The 19,855-nt window shown below is 48.1% G+C and overlaps 1 protein-coding gene across 7 annotated transcripts in view; it reads left to right on the top strand.

The window, feature by feature from the left end:
• Window positions 1-19,855, top strand: part of Mylk (myosin light chain kinase) — a 120,451-nt gene that overhangs the window by 93,301 nt on the left and 7,295 nt on the right. For 5 of the 7 annotated variants that reach the window (XM_027936014.2, XM_071615272.1, XM_071615270.1 and 2 more), the window contains 4 exons: window positions 2,412-2,629; window positions 4,597-4,720; window positions 12,385-12,537; window positions 14,903-15,026. In XM_027936014.2, coding sequence (XP_027791815.2) covers window positions 2,412-2,629; window positions 4,597-4,720; window positions 12,385-12,537; window positions 14,903-15,026 — 619 coding nt within the window. The remainder of the gene's footprint in view (window positions 1-2,411; window positions 2,630-4,596; window positions 4,721-12,384; window positions 12,538-14,902; window positions 15,027-19,855) is intronic. The other 2 variants (XM_071615271.1, XM_071615273.1) reach the window with 1 other exon arrangement.

A 19,855-nucleotide genomic window follows, 5' to 3' on the forward strand; every position in this document is an offset into this window, starting at 1 on the left:
ATTTGGAATAGGAGCAAACCTATTTGAACTGATAATGAATAAGTTATCTCTAGAAGTGCCTCAGTAATTATCTCCGTGGCTCAGATATCTGCTACTCATTGCCTCAAGACATTCCCAAGGGCACTGAAAATAATGGTTGCTTGCTTTCTCAGAATAGTATAAACAAACATTTGGGGCATCTTGTCTGTTCCAGATACCTCCAGGTGCAAGGCCTGGAGGTGAGCCAGACCTTTGCAGACATGCTGACAAACAACTTTGAGACAAGGCACAGATGCCCACAGAAGGAAAGAGCTTTCCATATAGAGAAATAGGGAGGAATTTCTTCTAGGGTGTGGATTTCAGCTGTCTATCAGGATGGTAGTGGAGTAAGCCAGTATTTCCCAACCTGTCTGACTAATAGAGTAACTGGGTATGTCTTAAAAGTACAGATTTTCAGATCCTTCCCAAGGTTTCCTAAATCAGAATCTCCAGGGAAGAAGCTTGGGAATCTGTATTTTTAGTGAGAGCCACAAGTATTCTTTAAAATAAAAAATTAATAATCAGCATGCACTTACTATGTACAGGGCAGCCTTTTTTTAATTGATTTTATTTTTTAAATACACGACAGCAGAATACACGACATCACAATTCTTATTATACATATAGAGCACAATTTTTCATATCTCTGTTTGTATATAAAGTATATTCACACCAATTCATGTCTCCATACATGTACTTTGGATAATGATGTCCACCACATTCCACTATCATTGCTAACCCCTGCCCCCTCCCTTCCCCTCCTACCCTCTGCCCTATCTAGAGGGGAGGAATAGACAAACTCTAGACAGGGAAGCCTTCTAAGCACTTTGCCTGGATTAACTCAATCCATCTTGGTAGCAATCCTGTGGGGTGGTGATATTTTTATCTTCAGATTACAAATGAAGAAATTGAGACACAGAAGTGTTAAGACTCACCTGAGACCTAACATTGTAGAGGTTGTCTCAAAGCCTTGGTGGAGAGCAATAGAAATGGAGGGCTTAAGGACAAGGGCGCCACCTGCTAGCTGTGCAGAAACCTTCTTCTTGGGTTGGTTCTTAAGCATCAGTTTTAGTGCCCCCTAGTGGCTACTTGCATACACTAAGCTTTCCTGGCTTAGTCCTGTCCCAACATCATATGGTGATGGAGGTGGACAGGCCATGATGAGCTTGGTGCATCCTTGTCTGTTTCTCCCACAGAGGTCAGTGGCAAGATCCACCTGGCCCACCAGAGGTTGTCAAACAATAATATGTGCTGAGCACCTCCTATGTGTCAAGAGAGATACTTTACAAAGTTTTCAACATTCCTAACAATTCAGGGAGGTACAGCAAATAAGGAACCTAGGGCTTTGGAGGGTTAACTTTCCAAAATTTACATAGTTTGTAAAAGGTAGAAAGACGGTGTTCAGTCAGTCCTTCATCTCTTCATGATGTTCCCCTTAGGAGAAGGGACACTCAAGTAAGAGCAGAGTCCTGGGAGGAAGTCTATCCAGCCTTGTCCAGCTGGTGGACCCCCAGTCTGTTGTAGGAAAGAGAGTGTACTGGTATCTGAATGCTGCATAAGTTGCCAAGGACATGCTTTAAACCTGCTGAGCAGTAAGCAAGGAAGGTGGCCCAAGAGCTGGGGTTGTATTTAGCAGGGCTGTGCATTTGCACTTAAGGACAATATGCTGGTTGGCTGAGGCCCAGGACAGCTTTTAGCACAGGACTCCAGGCTGTAGGTTCCAGGAGTAGAATGAAATGGACATGGCCAGGATCCAGAGTCTATCCAGGTACAAAGGATTACACTTCCAGTGTGGACAAGGAAGGAGTCCAGGCACAATAGTTAGTGGCTGGAGGAAGTAAACCAATACTAGGCTTAGCCAGAGTATGCAAACCTGTCAGTTTAGTGGGCTATAGCCAACTAATTCTAGAAAATTTGCTGAGGCTTCCTTAACAGACAAATATTTTTCCATAACCAATGCTTATGGAAACTATCTTTTAAACTTCAGCTCCCTGTGACTAAAAGACACAGCAAGGGTATGAGAATTTTTTGTGTGTTCATCTGTGGTCCTATGAGGGAAAGAGACTGCTCAGTGGTTACCCTTTTTGCTAAGGAGATCATATCCAGATTCCTCCATTCACACACACCCCTGAGACTGTCTGGGCTGAGTACTTTCTTGATTTTAGATCCTTCCCTGAGACCCCCAGCAGCTTGGCAGGGCAGCGCCCCACTCAAAGCAGAAAACCAGGAGACCCTGACCCCCCTCCCATGATGGAAGAGTGGGACTCATAAAGCTGTAGTAAGTGCCCCTCCCCCATCCTACCAGGGCCAGACACCCCACCAGCACAACCCCACAATCCTAAGATCTGACCACAGTGCCCTTCCAACCTCCTTCCAACCTCCTGTCCCCACAGTGTTTCGGGAGGAGAGCTGTTTGAGCGTATCATCGATGAGGACTTTGAGCTGACAGAGCGCGAGTGCATCAAGTACATGCGGCAGATCTCCGAGGGGGTGGAGTACATCCACAAGCAGGGCATCGTGCACCTGGACCTCAAACCTGAGAACATCATGTGCGTCAACAAGACGGGCACCAAGATCAAGCTCATTGACTTCGGTCTGGCCCGAAGGCTGGGTAAGGCTGAACTACCTCTCTTCCACTGTGTGGTAGCAAGCAGCTGTTTGTGCTCCATTATCAGGGCCAAAGTGGGAGACCATGAAGACTGCTCAGGTTCAAAGTCAGTCCCAACCATTTAGTACTGTGTGACACAATACCTCGTAGGCTTATTATAAGGACCAAACAGGTTGGTCCTAAAATAAAGCAACAGCAGCAGTGCCTGCGATTGGCAAGGCGTTAGCTACTTATCTGATGAGAAGGAGGAGAAGGGGGTCATTAGCAGCAAAACTCAGCAAAACTCATTTTGATTATGGCAGCCTCTCACATCTACATCATACTGCACAGTTTCCAGAGTACTTTTACTTTAAAAATTAAAATTTTTTAAATCCCATTGATTCTCATCCAGAGGTAGGTAGGGTGGACTTCTTGAGCCCCGCTTCACAGAGTAGGAGATGTGTAGGTGCTGTGCCCAGCACATCCCACCATGAGCCAGGGGAGGTGCTGGGGCTGGAAGGACTGGAGCCCAGTCCAAGGTGCTCTGTAGCCCTTCTGCTATTCGTACCCTGAGTGGAGGAGAGAAGGGGAGAAGTGGTTGGGGCCTCATACCCATCCTGAAGTCGTTTTGGTCAGTGACTGCCTCACGAACTACCTGCAGCCACTCTGCTCTGCAGTCTTTGATGTTTCAGTAACTGAGCAAAAGGCTTCTCTCTCCCATTGCAGTCACTGCCCAGTTAACAGGAGCTCCAGGCTGGTTTGAAGCTGTCCTTTATTTCACTACATTGTGGAAATCAGGAAGTCACTGGCCAAGCTAACACCATCTGGTAAACCTCCCAGGATGTCCAGTCCTGGTTGAGGCCATGTTATTGCTATAGAGGACGCTGAGGGAGGAAATTCCTGATAGGCCTTGACTTGCCTGACGACACTAGGCAACACACCTCCCTGCTCTCTCCTGCTACAGGGACAGGGTGGGATTAGCAGCCAGTGTACACGGCCTGCCTTTGGGAAGTACCCATTAATAAAGTAAATGAATAGGGAAGAACTGGCCTCAGGAGCTGGCAGTGTCAAAGCCAGGGAACACAATGTTCAGATTCCCTTGAGGGAGGGGTACTGTGGCAACAGTGGTATCCACCAAGGACCAGAGAATAGACGTGGTTACCATAACAGGAAGGTTTGGGTGACAGCTATTAAGTGCTGTCTGTTTTAGAACATTTGCCATGGGGCCTGCATAGTTGAACAAGACCAGATGTGGCCCCTGGGGCAAAGGCCTGCAACTCAACATGCTGACGATAGCTTCCGGCAGCAGGCCCCTGCCCTGTGAAAACTAACAGGCTCCCGTCCTTTGAGACTGAGAGACACCATGTGTGATTGAGGCCACCGAACATCCCAGGGCTCCTAAGAGAAGAGACGTGGAGCTACAGGGGCAACAGGAGAGGAGCAGAGGGACAAGGATGGAGGGAACCTGGTTCAGCAATAGACCACCTGGTTGAGGTCTTGAACCTGATTTACTGTGTGGGCCTCAGTTTCGTGCTCAGTAGCATGGACATCACACCTACTTCTCAGGATTGTTGAGAATATTAAATAGAAAAATCCTTGCAAAGTATGTAGCAGAGTACGTAAGACACAATGATTGGTAGACGTTATTGAGTATAAGTCATGATCCCTGCCTTGGGGAACCACCTATGGGAGATAACACAGAGAAGGACCACTCAGGGGCGGGTGCTTCAGTGGCCTCTTCTCACTCTCCCCATCCCTCTCAGGACATCTGAGGTAAGTGTGTGGTTTGTTGGCTTCTCTGGTGGGTTGATGCACCTGTTTAATGAGGAGGCCAGGTGCCTTTGTATGGTTATCTAAGGAGAGAGCATCTAAGCACCCAGCCCTTGTCTGTCCCTTCCAGTTTGGGGCTCATCACGCAGACAAGACAGATACCTACCTTGACCTGGCTCTACAATGTGCTGGCAATTGACCCCTTTCTGTCTTGATTTCAGAGAATGCAGGGTCTCTGAAGGTCCTCTTTGGCACCCCAGAGTTTGTGGCTCCAGAAGTGATCAACTATGAACCCATCGGCTATGCCACTGACATGTGGAGCATCGGGGTCATCTGCTATATCCTGTGAGTCCCAAGGCAGTGGGGGGAGGGGGTCAGAGAGTCCCACAGGATGGGTCCCAGGCTGCCATAATGTTGTGAGGGAGGGGTCAGGGCAGGTCATGATGGGGAGCCCACCCCAGAGCAAAAGGGCAACAGGTTCCCATTCCTGGTTCCTGATGGCCCACCATGCTCGTGGACTCCCAGAGCACCAGTGGCCTGCTTCACTCTTCTGGAGCTATGTAGACCACACACCAAGATCCCCATGCCAGGTCCTTCATGATCCCAAGTGCTGACAGCCTGGGGCCTTTGGTCAGGAGCAGGGTAAATGCAGCTGGCACCATCACCTGTATAGATGGGCCCACAAAGAAGTGAGGGAGCCCAGGTGCATATCTCTGGGAATCTTCATTGTCTTGCAAGGACAGCACCCCATCCTCCTGGGATGAGGACCTCAACCACCAGCCTGGTCTCTGACCCCAGAGTATGTACTTCAATGTGAAAACAGGAACAGAAAGCAATACAGTAATTAGAACTGGGGAGTCAGGTGGAAAACATGACCATTTCGATTACTAAGCTGGGGAAAGAGAGGCCATCGATCTAGACCTGTGCTTTGCAACCCTTAACATGTATGAGTCACCTAGGTTCTCACTCAGGTTTCAGGTTTTGACTCAGGTCTGGGGGACCTGAGACTCCACGCTGCTAGTAGTTTCCAGGTTGCCCAAGGTGCTGGTCCAAGGACACACCTGGAGTAAGGAAGCTCCAGAACACGCTCTCTTAGTGCATCACGTTGATTTCATTTCTGAAGCCTCAGGCCACAGGCAGTCTTTAGCCTCAGAGGCATCCCTGAACTCATGGGGCAATAGGTTTGAGATGGTCTCCCCAAAGATGCCTTTAAAAGTTATTTTTTATTGTCAAAATCAAAGGAAAATTAAAGTTTTTCATAGAAAACTAAAGGAAGATCTTGAAGAATACCCAGGAGAAGAGTCTCAGTGACTCTGATGCCCCGTGGGTTTTGGAATCACTGTTACAAAAGCTTTAGTAGGAGTGGGATGAGTTTGGTGCAGTAGAGATTTTGGTAAGCCCAGGAGTTGTTTTACTCTCCACCGTGAGGACAGCCTCCCTCAGTTGAAACTCTGCCAGTTTCTGTAACCCAGGGAGTCTCCTTCTTCCTCTCCCTGGGCCTTCTCCCCCACAAACAGCCCACCCCAGAGCAGGGGAGAAGAAATCCCAGGCCAGTCTACATTTCCCTCCTCTCTTCACACTAGCGCCCTCCAGGAGATGGCGCTGGTGAGTAAATTCAGCCCCACCTTTCTTCTGGCTCCTGTGGTAAAGAGCAGAGAGTGTTGGGCTCAGTCTGCCCCTTCCGGAGCTGCCCTGGGTCTGGCCAGTGCTCACTCTGGCTTCTTTTCTGTTTTGGTACTGGGGATTGAACGGAGAGACATTTAACCTGAGCCACATCCCCAGCCTTTTTTTTTTTTTTTTTTTTTGGACAGGGTCTTGCTAGGTTGCTTAGGACCTTGCTAAATTGCTGAGGCTGGCTTTGAACTCATGATCCTCCTGCCTCAGCCTCCTGAGTTGCTAGGATTTACAGCACGCACCACCATACTCAGCCCTTGCTTTGGTTTCTGAGCCCTGAGAAACACCTGGTCCTACAGGAGCCATCCTTGGCCAGCTCACTCTATTCAGACCCTGCTGCCCTATGGCTTGGCTGGGTGCCCAGGCCCCACTTCAGCCATTAATGAGTTTTGCCTCCCTGCTTGTGTCAGTGTTTTCCTGTCCCATAGCAGGGGGCCTCTATGTCAAGAGGGAGGAGATAGACGTGTATGTGTGTCCAGAACACCAATTTCCACCCGGGGGTTGGTTCCATCCTCTGCGCAAACCTGAAGTGGGAAGTGGCAGGAATTTGATTTTCATTTGGCACTGAGGTAACTGGAGCCATGGAGGCCACTTGGCTGTCCACTTCCCACAGTCTGGGCTGGTGACCAAGAGTCCCAGTTTGCACAGGACCCATGGTTTCCCAGGATACAGGACTTTAAGGGCTAAAATGGGGACAGCCTCAGGCAAACTGGTCAGCGACAGCAGGGACTGGACTAGTCATTAAGCTTTCAGTGAACATACCCTGCGCTTCACCCAGGTGGAGACAGACTCCACCAGGCCCAGCAGCCATCAGGGACCTTCCCAGTTACTGTTCCCCAGAGACACCCCCTGTCCTCATGTCTTGCTGTGGATTGGTTCTACCTGTTCTTGGGCTTCATGTGAATAAAAGCACACAGTCTTCTTTTGCTCCAGTGGTGAGATTCATTCCTGTTATCTGCAGTTGTAGACTGTTAACTCTGTACCCATAGCCATTGCAGACCATTTTTGTGACTACAATCCAGCTAATTTATCCATTCTGCATTGGTGAGCTTTTGAGTAGTTTCCAATTTGAAGTCTAAAAGAAGTCTCCATGTTTTAGTGAGTCTATCTATGCATTCCTTTTGGGTATATAATCTAGAAATAGAATGACTAGGTCATAAGAGCATTTAATTTTAAAATAAAAACTCTTTTAGGTGGAAGGACATGGTAGTTTGGGTTCTAGGCTACCCCATTTACTATATTACCTTTAGAGCTAAGACCAAGAAATAGGGAAGGATAATTTTGATGCATGGGGCACCAACCTGAAGGTGCTTGGCATAGAGATGTCAGGAGGGAGGAGATAGATGTGTATGTGTGTCCAGAAAACCAGTGGAGCCCAGGAGAGGTGCTGGCTCAGCCCTGGCTTAGCTCCACACAATGCCCTGACTCCCACACCCACCACCGGGGGCCACTGCCCTCTGGGATGCTCCTGAGCTGATCCCTCAATGCTGATCTGGGTCTGGGAGTTCCCCTCCAGAGCTAGGGCTCTTGGCAGAGCACATGGTACCAAAAATAAAAGTTGGAGCCAGCTAGATGACGTAAGCCTCTGCCATACAGAACTCTGGAGTCATGCTGGAAGCACCCAGAAGAGATTCTCTGGTGCCTCCATGGCATCCTCTGCCCTGCTTCATCTTGTTTCCAGCCAAGTCGTTTGTCCGACAGTCCCTGTCTGGGGGGGCTTCCACCTCGAACAGAGAATCCCTCCTGATTTCCTTTCTGGGGCCAGTGAAAGACGACAAGTAGGAGGCGGGTAGCCAAGTGATAACACCTTTGTAATTCAGCAGGTCTTTGGTGGGCACCTCCAGAAAGCTGCCTCAGGCCACCCAGGGTGATGTGACTTCACTATGACACCCCTTCATAAACCCAGCCCAGAAACCTGGTTAAGTCCTGCCCCTGCTCACTTCCAATCCTGGGTTTTCTCCCTCCTGGTTCTGAAGGTCTCCTGGAGGCCTTCTGAAATGAGCAAGACCCAGTTGGTTTCTGGCAGGAAGAGAGCGCCAGGCCACACTTCCATGTGGAAGAAATTATGCACCCACCTCCTTTTCTAAAACCTCCTTCCATCTGCCATCTCCCCTTCCTGTTTCCTGAGCACTTGGTGTTCTCTTGCTGCCTCGGGGAGGGGATTCTGCTTTGTGCTTTGCCTCATCCCTCCTCCATTTCTTCCTCCTCTCCACCACCACTAGGAAGAAGAAGCAGCAATCGCTACTCCACTTTCCCCTCCCTCTCATCTTCCTGTCTCAACAATGGATTCTTCCACTTCAATTTATAAATTTTTTTTTTCAGTACTGGTGATTGAATCCAGGATCTTGCACAAGCTAGGCAAGTGTGCTACCTCTGAGCTACATCCCCAGCCCCCCACCTGTTTGTTTTTTGTTTAAACTTTGAGATAGGGTTTTATTAAGTTGTCCAGGCTGGCCTTAAATTCATAATCCTCCTGCCTCTGCCTCTGGAGTAACCAGGATTACAGGCATGCACCCCAACGCCTGGCTCACTTCAGCTCATTTGTGGAGTACCTGCATGGTCAAGAGCTGGGGCTGCCCCCATCCTGGTGTATGGTTGGGAAGGGGGGAATACCAGAAGGGAGGAGAGGTGAGTGGCAGTTTTTGAGTTCTTCTGGGGACAGCAGCCCAGTCAGCTGGGGGGAGTCCCATGCTTAAGCAGAGTACAGGGCACATCCTGCATCTGGGGTCTAGATGCAGGGCTCTTCGGAAGGAGCAGGTGGCCTCTGCCTTCCCTACCCAGGGCTGTCCTTCCCTCTCCACTGCTGCAGTTTGATGTGCTTGTTGATTCACGTTTTATGACCTCCAGGCTCTCTGCTCCCTTGCCAAACCTGGCCACCACCTTCAGGTCTTGCTGTCCAGGGACTTGGGTTGTGGTTAACAGGACTAAAGCCAGGCCACTGCTTCCTCAACCATTAAAAAAGACCAGACTTGGGTCCTCTGTGGACCTGCCCAGCCCTCTCAAGTTGCCATCAGGGTATCTGAAAGTTAAAATGGGGTAAAGAGGAAGTCCTTCTGCAGTAGTCAGTAGCTCTGCTGGCAGATATGTGGTCCCCTTGCTGGTCTGCACCTTGAAAAACAACATGGAGAAAGTGTAGCCCAAGAGTCATTTATGTGCCCTCTGCTGTCCTGAGATTCTGCCCTGATAGCAGGATAGGCCCCTGCACTAAATTCCCCGGTGAAGTTCTGGACTGAAAATAAGAATGAAGAAATTAGAGTTGGTAGCCAAGTGCAATTGCACACACCTGTAATCCCAGTTACTCAAGAGGCTGAGACAGGGGAACCGTAAGTTCAAGGCCACTTGTGAGACCCTGTCTCAAAATAAAATTTAAAAGGGGGGGCTGGGGATGTGACTCAGTAGTAGAGCCAAGGCTCTGTGTTTGACACCCCCACCCCCAGTACTGTGAAACAGAAGAATGGAGAAATTAGAGTGTCCTGCATACATGACTTTTGTCACTCCTCAGTGTTCAGCATGAACATGGAGACTGTACATATTGAGATGTGAAGTGAGGAAAAAGTAACGCACCCCGAGACTTTGCCCAGACCTGTCACATTTGTGAAAACCAGATAAATAGGTTGGTTAAAAACTAAATACGACTAGGAAGGGGGAAAGAGTTGTGTTGTAATGCTAACATTAGTGTATTTGTTCATTGGTTGATTTTTAACAAATAGTGAGGTTTTTGTTTTTATTTTTAAAGAAAAAGACATGTTATCTCTTATGGAAATTCTAATAAAGCCCAAAAAAGAAAGTTAAAAAAAAATCCAGCAAAATCCAACCATCCAGAAAATAGCATCACTGGAAATTTGAACTCTCTTCGTCCCTTTGCTGTGTACCTGTATTTTCCATGTTTTACTCCAGAGATGTGCTCTTTGGTAGGGAGAATGCTAGTTCCTCAGCAGGCGAAGAACCAGCCAGGACACAGGACACAGAGGGTATTTCAGATGGCTGGCTGCCAGGAGGGAGGAGGGCCAGAGGCCAGAGGCCAGGAGGCTCTCCCTGCCTGTGAAAAGCACAGAGATTAAGACCTATCTTCGCAGGATTACAGTTCCTAATTAGGAAAGGAGGCTTGCAGAAGGGGACCTTTCAGCATTCCACAGCAGGCTTGTTTGCTTTTCCTGCCATCTTTTAGAGTGCTGCAAGACTTTCCCCCTCTTTGTTTAAAATAGAAAATATAAAGACAAGAAGAAGCAGGTAACTGATGGGCAGAGACATGCTGCTGCTTGATGGGGCTCACGGAGGCCATGGAGGGTGGCAGAGATGCAGGGAGCTGAGAGGCCCCTGGGAGATCTAGCCCAGACCCCATGGTGTATAAAAGGGGAGACTGAGGCCCAGAGAGGGGAAAGGAAATCACATGGCAAAGTACAGGCTCAGGTAAACTCCCACCCTTCCCTAATGTGACAGGAGTGGGAACTGTCACCTCTTTGCCTTCATAAAACAAATCAGTGTCCTGCCTTAAGAAATATCAACTACCAAAGTCTATTATTCAAAAACACAAATATGTTGATTAGGCTGAGATAATTCTCATTGCAAAAGCTTTCCTTGCTTTATAAAATCTCTTACCAGAGGGCTTCTCCCATGGCCAGCTTTCTTCTAGGTGGGTTTTGTTCCACCAAATTCAGTGTTTGGCTGTGGGTGTATTTCGTAAGCCAAGGCCGTTTCCATGCCAAAACAGCTCCAGAAGCTGTGATTGCATTATTTTTATGGTGATGGACTTATAAGGATTTGGGAGAAGGGACATTAATAAAGCTCTAACTTGAGAGATTGATGGCCTGAGAGCCCCAGATGCATCTCATGGGGTTTTAGATGGGATCAGGCTGGGACCAGCTGCATAATTTACAAAATCAAAAAGTAGGGACACTTGCTGAAACCTTATTAAGGATTCCAAGATGCTGGCAGCAGGGCATTACGCCAAGTGTGGGGCCCATCTAAGGGCAGGACTCCAGGCAGCTGTGCAGCTGGCACCCCCGTGCAGTGGGCCTCAGTCAGTGTGGTGGGGTCATCGCTGGCATGTAGATGAGGTGAGAGGTCAGGGCAGTGAGCTGTTCTATTTGGCTTTAGGTTCTCTACCTTCCAAGTTTTGTGGGGGTTTTTTTTTTGTTTTTTTGGTTTTTTTTGACTTGGGCAACTGGTAAATGAGTTGTTCCTACCGTCAGAGGTTGGTGAGGCAATGGAGGGTGACCCAGAGGGATGGTCCCATATATGTGGTCACAGATTGCTGCTACTGTGTGCACAGTGGCTTCCTTCATTTCACAGAAGAGCTAGTTCAGCAGTAGTTTAGCAGCAGCCTCCAGAGACCCACACCTGGGTTCCTGTCCCACCAGCTGGGAATCCTTGGGCAGGTCATTTACCCGTGTTCTGTGCCTCAGTTGCCTCCTCCGTAAAGCAAAGTTCCTGAGCTCTCTGTGTGCTAGGGTGGTTTTAAGGTTTGATGAGTTCCTCTGTTCACGCCTGGAACATGGTAAAGTTTGGTAGATGTTTGCTGTTGCTGAAGAAATGGTGGCCCTATGGTTAAGCAGTGGCTCTCCATTTTAGAGGAGAAGAAAGGGTGACAGAAATAAGAGGAATTGCCCAAGGTCACCCAGCAAATGAAGAGGCTGTGCTCTGTCCTCTGCCAGGCACCTGTAGGGACACTTTTGAGGGTGGTGTAAATGCCCACGGTGCTCTGAACCCCCCTTGCTGGTTCAGAGCCCACGAGTTCATTTGGCTCCTGCTGGATGAGCCACCTGTGCTGGGACCCCTTTGTGGAGCTGAAAGCTGGTGGGGAAGGGAGAGAGAGAGAAAGAAAGAGCTGAGGGTCTCAAAGGGAGGGGCAGGGTGCCATGGTGGGCACCAGAGACTAGCCATGGTAAGGGTGGAGACCCAAGCCCAAGGAAGGGGCCTAGAGAAGGTTCTGGAGGGGAAAGTGCCAGCATGGGCTTTGAGGAAAATTGAAGATAAGGGCAGAGGGGCTCATCAGCCTGTGGTGTCCCATGTAGAAGTCCTTAAAAACCACGTTCCTGCCACCTCAGCCACATGGCAGATGGTGAGACCACCTCAGCCTCTCGGCAGGCAGGTGGTGTCAAGAGGCGGGGACACCAGTGAGCCACTGAGAACAGCTGGGACCACACAAGCCCATGGTTTGGGGGGACACCTTGTTTCTTCCTGAAGATGAAGATGAAGACAAGGCGGGTGCAAGGGCGCGCGGAGGAACTTGGGGTGGGGGCTTTGCCAGCCCTCACCTGGTGCTCACATGGGGGCTGCATCCCCCACCCCACCAACCTGCCCTTCACCCCTGCCGCCCTCCTTTTCTTGCCCAGGGTCAGCGGCCTCTCCCCCTTCATGGGTGACAACGATAACGAGACCTTAGCCAACGTTACCTCTGCCACCTGGGACTTCGACGACGAGGCATTCGATGAGATCTCTGATGATGCCAAGGATTTCATCAGCAACCTGCTGAAGAAAGACATGAAGTAAGGACTGGGATTTCAGTCCTGCTGGCCTCCCAGCCCTGGGGCTCTCTTTGGCTTGGTGGGGCTCCCTCACCCCTTGGCCCCAGTCCAGTCTTGCTATTCCCTAAGGAGGGGAGGGCAGCCACAGTGGGAGACCAGCCTGCATGCATGCAGGGAGAGGAAGGGTCCCCCAGACCCCTGGTCCTGGTGCCAGACACTGTTTCCATCTCTAAAAGCACAGAAAGTTCTTTGGAAAAGGTGAGCGCTAAAGAGGGCTGCAGGGTAATGTTCTGTGTGGGTAATGGTTCTGTGTGTGGCTGTAACCTAATGAAGCCCTGCCGGCACCTCAGCCCCTCTTCAAGGCTCACAGGGGATCCACCCTCCCTATATCTGTGAGAGCAGATACAGAGGCAACTGAAACCTGTTGGAGGGTCCTTATCACACCCCCAGATTATTCCAGTGAGGTGCTTTTTGCATATCTAACTTATTTAAGAATTGCCTGCCTGAATGTGGCCCAGTACCTAATAGCACAAAAAGCAGTTGTGAAGTCGGGGGATAGGCTGCTGTGTCTGGGCACACAGATGGCCAAGCTCTAAGGAAAGGGTAGTCACACAGGCCCAGGAATTTCAGTGAGAGCTGGAGGTGGAGCTGTGGGGGAGACTGAAGGGGAGGAGGCTACAGGTGGCTGTGGCTGTGGCTCTGCGGCATTTGTGAGCAGAATCAGCTAGATTAAAGCAAGAAGGTGAGGGAGCTCTGCATGCACAGGGAGAGCTGCCAGGATTGGGAACCTTGGGGATGTCAGGTGGGACCCCCAGTCTATCAGCACTCACCCTCTGTGAATAGATGGCCAGACGAGGCAGGCCTGGCTCCAGTCAGATTTGGGCCTTGGGAGCAGCTGCAACCCTTCAGAGATGGGTAGTGTTAAATATTGAAGGACCAGAGGGTTGGGGCAGCTGCCTCCAGGGGTTGCAGGAGGCTCAGCATTTGCAAGTGACTTTGCAGCCTAGGTTCTGCCTGTCTGCCTGGCCCGTGGACCCTGTGAGGCTGCAGTTTGCTTCTCCTTGGTAGTAACATTATTTGGGACAGGAGAGCACAGTTGCTACTAAAGCATATCAGAGACTCTGTTAGATGGCTGCATCTGGGTCTCCTGTTATCCACCCACCCCTCTGTCCTCTTTAGCCATCTCAGGGCCAACAACCCCAGAGGCAATCGTCTACACTCCTTGACAATGCTTATAGCCTTTGGCTGTCATGGTCATTGTATCAGAAGTGAACATGGCCCAAGGACAGCGGGGAAGTTGTGGTGGGTTAGGTTCATTTCCAAGGTGAGGGATCCCCCACCCTCCAGGTGGAAACTTCTCTCCTAATGACTGGTCCAAGGATGGCTTTTGTCAACCAAGCTTCATTCATTGAAGATTTGGTACATGCAATATACAGCTTATTTTCTCACCTGGCCTTAAATTAATATAGTAACAGGCTGTTGGGCTCTTCTGCTTATACATTGTCTTACCAAAGACTGATTTTAATCAAATATTTTAAAATGCTAGATTCCCATAAACTCTTATATTTAGCAGTTCTTCAACCAGAAATCTGTCATCACTTTTAAAAATCTTTTTTCTTCTATATAGTAAAATGCATAAATTGTAGAGAATTTGAAGAATTGAAGAAATTTTAAACCATCCATAATCCCTTTACTTAAAGATCACTACCTCCTGCTGCTATACTTCTTTCTAGTCATTTTTCTAAGTATGTTAGTATTTGATTCTTTGGGTTTATTAGTCCTGTTACAACTAAAGTGACAGCCCTGTTATATTTCTAGATTCCAAGAGCCTTCAGAAAGATTATATTGAGTTTCAATGCAGTTCTAAGATTTCCATAATTTATAATTTGTATGTAGGACATACCTCTTTGAGCTGTAATAGGAAAAACCTGACACTCAACCCCACCATAAGATGTGAGAGAATTCAGTGATTGTCAGAGGTTTTGTATTTCCCTAGAAGGGGAAGCAGAAGAATTAGGCCTCCAGGGATCCCAGCCCCCATGTGACCAGCAGAATGAACCCACCCTGAAATATGGTGCCAGTTATACCCAGATACTGCGGCACCGACACTTCCTGAACTCCAGGAGCAAGTCTAGAGACTCCAGTTGCTTCCCTGGTGGTTGGGCCTTCCAAACCCTGACCCAGGCTGGGTCCAGTCCGTGTACCTGAGACCAAGACAGGGGAAAGACAAGTGCACACTGCCCCTGATTATGATGGATGGACTGGGTGTGGGGAGCCCTGAGCTCTGCACCATGTGGACAGAGACAGTAACCTCCCATTTCTGATCTGACCAGTGATCACTGAGGTCCCTTCCTATTCAGAAGTCCTCTGATCTCTCTTCCATCAGAAACCGCCTGGACTGTACCCAGTGCCTTCAGCATCCATGGCTAATGAAAGATACCAAGAACATGGAGGCCAAGAAGCTCTCCAAGGACCGGATGAAGAAGTACATGGCAAGAAGAAAATGGCAGGTGATTTGGGGCTCATTTGGACTGGGATGTTGCTTCTTGTGTTGGCTTTATTCAAGCCACTCTCACTCCCAGCTGGCTCTTGCCTCTCCTGGGAAGTCTAACTGTGTTTCTGAAATAGTCTGGGACCACTGTAGGCAGCTCTTAAGGTACAGTGTTCTCTTGCTCCTGAGCTAGGGTCCTTTGCGCAGAGGAAGTAGTTTCTCAAGTACAGCTGGCTCTCCAATCCTGCTCAGCTTTGTCTCAGAGAGATCAGGAAGGGACTTTGTAGCCTGGCCCTCACTGACATTCATGTCTTCTTAGCTGGGAATGAGCAAGGCCTCCTTGAGGTCTGTTTGGCAACCCCGGAGAATGTGGCCTCCTCAAAGGTGGTGTGATGGCATCCTCTCCCTGTGATCAAGAAGGAGGGCACATGCTCTAGAGAGACTGTCACCACTCCATAGGGAGGTTGGATGTTACTGGCTGTGTGTCCTAAGGCAAGTAACTTAGCCTTGCTGTGAATTCATTTTCTCATCTGTCAAGTGGGGACATTGGCACCAGCTCACAGCATTGTTGGGAGTTAGATGTGATAATCTTACAGCCTTTAGCACAACACCTGGTACGTAGTGAACATTCAAAAATGCTCCCAGCAGTGAATGCATATGGAGGGCTGGCCACGGTCAGAGCCATCCAGAGCATTTGCTGCACATAGAGTCTTTTAATCCCAGGAGGTAGGTACTATTATTTTCTCCACTTTACAGGCAAACTAAGGTAGAGAAAAGGTCAGAAAAGTCCCCCAGCATCACACAGCCAAGTGGAAAGACCAGGAATCCAATCTAAAACCTGGCTCCAAAACACATAGTCCAAATTGCCTCTAATGACAAGATGAATAAAACTGTTATCCTGAACTGGGGCTGTGGCTCAGTGGTAGAGTGCTCACCTAGCATGTGGAAGACCCTGGGTTAGATCCTCAGCACCACATATAAATAAAGGTATTGTGTGCAACTGCAACTAAAATTTTTAAAAACCTGTTATCCAAAACCATAGAGCACTTATCACCATCATCCTCACTTTTTGATTATTTTTATTATCACAATTTACATTCTAAAATTCTCGATTACTGAAGAGGACAAGGTCTGTAGTCAGGGAATGTATATGTAGCAGGGATCTGAAGCAGATAGACATAAAAGGACATAAGGCACACTAGGAGCTATAAACTATCAGTATAGCTCTCCATAACCATATATGTGAGTGTGGGCAGGGGAGGGGGGCCAGTCTCCACCAGAATTGCTGTGGGTAAGAGGAAAGCTTCCAGGGCAGGAATTAAGGAATTAAGCATGGCGCTAGAATTAAGCATGGCGCTAGAACCCAGGGAACGTTACATGTTGAATGGGTTCCCTGAAGGAACAAGTGGAAGAAAGAAAGAGTTAGGAACTGGATGTCCCTGGATGTGCTGGGATATGCTTCTGCTAGAAACTTAGGGGACCTAGGGATTGAGACATGCCTGTGTGATGGAGAAAAAGGAAGTCACAGGGACACTTATTATTTACCACCTTGGTGACCAAACCATAAAAACTCCCATGAAAGCACAAGAGGTTGAGAGAGAGAGCAAAGAATCATGAGGGCCCATGGGTGAGGGGCTCAAGGGACCACTGTCCCCAGCACAGGCAGCCACAGCTCCTTCACAGGGGAGGGCAGTTCTTGGTTTGCACATGCACCTGGGAAAGGTTGGGTGGGTCTCCTGGCCCCTGCCAAGTGCAAGATGAGTTGGAACACCTGTGCTGCTTACCTTCTGAGTCCTTTAGAATGAGGGTAGGAATTTTTTTTTTTTTTTAAGCTGGGGCGGGGAGGGGAGGTCCACAAAATCAATGGTTGGTTTAACTTAATGATCCTCTGGCTGGAAGAGCTCAAAGAAGTATTTCTGGAAACAAAGTCAGGGTGGGGCAGTAATCACAGCAGCAAGTCTGACTGGATCTTGCTTGGACGAAGCTGTTTGTTAAAGGGCAGGCCTATCACCTCCGCACATCTCAGGAGTACTGAAGCCAGGAGGACACCTGAACCTTAGGCTAGGCAGAGAAAAGGCACAAGGTGGGAGAGGAGCAAGTCTGATCAGCCAGGGAACAGAAATTTATGCTGATATTTTAATCACTTAATTTTTTTTCTTATCATTTAAGTATTATTAGCCATAGAGTTTTCTAGAAGAGGAACAGGGAAGAAAAGGGTAGGATTCAGAGAAAGTGCTTCAATTCCATATTTTAATATAGATAAAAGTGTTTGGAAATAATTTTTGTGCAAAATCAATGGTCAGGTTTCACAAAACGGCACGTTAAGGTAGTCCATAAAACCCTTTCAACACGTAACGTCCCTGAAGCGTAATTTCACTGGTGACAATTCAGCTGTGTCTGCCCTGCTGTCATAAGTCACTTCCTCAGGGAAATGTTTTCTGCATTTAAACTTCAGTTTAAATTCAACTTCATTCAACTTGGCTCTCAGGGCAGCCAGTCCCGTTCTGTGGGGCAGGGAGAAATGGAGTGAAAGACGTGAGGTAAGCTGTGCGGAGGGAATAGGGCAGGGTGAGCACAGGTGGCCCAGCCAACTCTAGAAAGAACCTTGTCACTGTCCTGGTTTTCATAAAAGGCCCAGGAGAAAGTAATCTGGAAATAAATCCCTACAAGCAAGGCTAGACTAGGTATAGATGGCCAATCATATCATAGATCTTAGAATAAGTTATTCTGAAAGGTGTATTTTAAATTTATACAGAAAGAACTTTACAAAGCCCTGTTGTTGAGGAATAGCAATGGTGATGGGTCAGGCAGGATAACAGGGCTTCTGCTTGCAGACTAGAGTAGAAGACCAGGACTTGGAGGCCTATAGGTAGCCATCTTTATTTTCTGGGAACCAAAGATCCCAGCAGAATGGATCAAAGGACACCAGGGGAGAAGCCTTAGTTAGAGCAGCACAGACCAAGCTTGGCCATCCTATTTGGATGTTGTCAGGAGACATTGTAGTCTTCGGGCTATTGGTATGTATGTGGGGCCTGGATGGCTGATAGGTGCTAGGTTACCAGCTCGACTCGGTTTGCCAGAGACAGACCCCCCCTGGGAAACCCCTAATCCTGGGCAACCTGGGATGGTGGGTTATTCTAACTCGCTTTCCAAGGGCCGGGTTTCCTCCACTGTGTTCAAGGTCTGGACAGATCTTGCCCTACCTTGGTAATTGCCCACCAATGAAAAGAAGGCTTTCTCAAAACAAGGATGGAAGTTAGAAAATTGAAACTTTGCTGTTTTGATTTTTATTCTCCAAATTCCCAAAGGTCTTGGTAAAGCAGCAACTGAAAAATTTTCAGCTCAAAGGCTTGAAACTGGAAGACTAGAACATACAGATATATTTCTTTCTTAGCCTGACAAATAACTTCCTTACCAATGTTTTTCTACAAATCAGTTTCCAAAGATTGAATTCTGATGTAGATTATTTTTAAATTTTTCCTTATTAAGCACTTGCGTTTCTCCCTGGTTAGGAAATTATATGCTGAATATCTACATCTGCTGGAACACTTCTCTGGGTGACACTACTTGCTTGTTAACATATTTGCTGCCTCCTCTGAAATACATAACCCTTTTTGATTGCCTCATTCTGATAATTTCACATTAGTCATTTTGTTACAAAATAAAACCAAGAAGAGAAAAGATATCATCTCTCCATATCACATAAGCAAAGATGGTCTTTATCAATCTCTGTCCAGATGTCTGGAATTAGGGAGCCCATGAGCTCAAAGGGGGTGTTCCCTACTACATAGTCATGAGTATGAATCAGTCTTTCTGTGGAAGACTAGAGTTTCAAGAAGATCAGAATATTCTGATGAAAAGACCCTGAGGCCCAGAAAGGAAAACTAACCTGCACAAGTCACACAGTAGTTATAGAAATAACCTGGCTCATGTTGGGAATAATCCCTCTGAATTTAGAAATGCCTAGCCAAGGACAAATCAATCTGTGTTGGATAAAGGGAATGGAGAGCAGAGAAGAGTGGATTCTGAGAGTTAGGCTGATCAGGAAGTAGGCTGTTGAGACAGACCTTGATGGCCCAGGTAGGGCTATTATCTTCTTAGGGATTCCTAAAGGCGTGGCAAGCTCTCTTGGGAAAAACTAGGTCTCTCCATACACTAGCCAACAAACAGTTCAGCTAGGCCACTGGTGACTGGCCTCTCCCAGGAGAGCAGGAAATGTTGCCACATGGTGTCCATCTGCAGGGACATTCTCTGCAAAACCACTGGGCTTCTGCACACCATTGCATTGTCATTGCTCACCGTCTTCCTTCTTCATCACCCCGCTGAGGTTTCCTGGGTTCTGTTTAGAGTGACCCAGCTCTACCATGGCAGCAGAGGTCCAGAGGCACACCCACAGTACAGTGCCATGTGTGGAGGGTGGATGGCCAGAGGACAGAGCAAGGTGGAATGTCTGTCCAGGGTGTGACTCAGAGGGCAGGGGCATGATGGAAAAGTGATCACAGTTGCAACAGTAGGTCTCTACTTAAACCACACACAGACAATTTTCTGTATGATTCCTTAGCATCCTGAAGTTCTTTGCTTTTAATTTTTTTTTTTTTTTTTTTTTGGTGCTGGGGATTGAACCCAGGGGCAGGCACTTAATCACTGAGCCACATCCCTAGCCCTTTTTAATATTTTATTTAGAGACAGGGTCTCGCTGAGTTGCTTAGGGCCTCATTAAGTTTGGCTTTGAACTTGGGATCCTCCTGACTCAGCCTCCTGAGCTGCTAGGATCACAGGCATGCGCCACCACGCCCAGCTGAAATAATCCTTTTACTGAAAACACTGACTTCCCAGATAAATTGAGGC

Source organism: Marmota flaviventris, chromosome 8 (genome assembly GCF_047511675.1).
Source record: "Marmota flaviventris isolate mMarFla1 chromosome 8, mMarFla1.hap1, whole genome shotgun sequence".
NCBI lineage: Eukaryota > Metazoa > Chordata > Mammalia > Rodentia > Sciuridae > Marmota > Marmota flaviventris.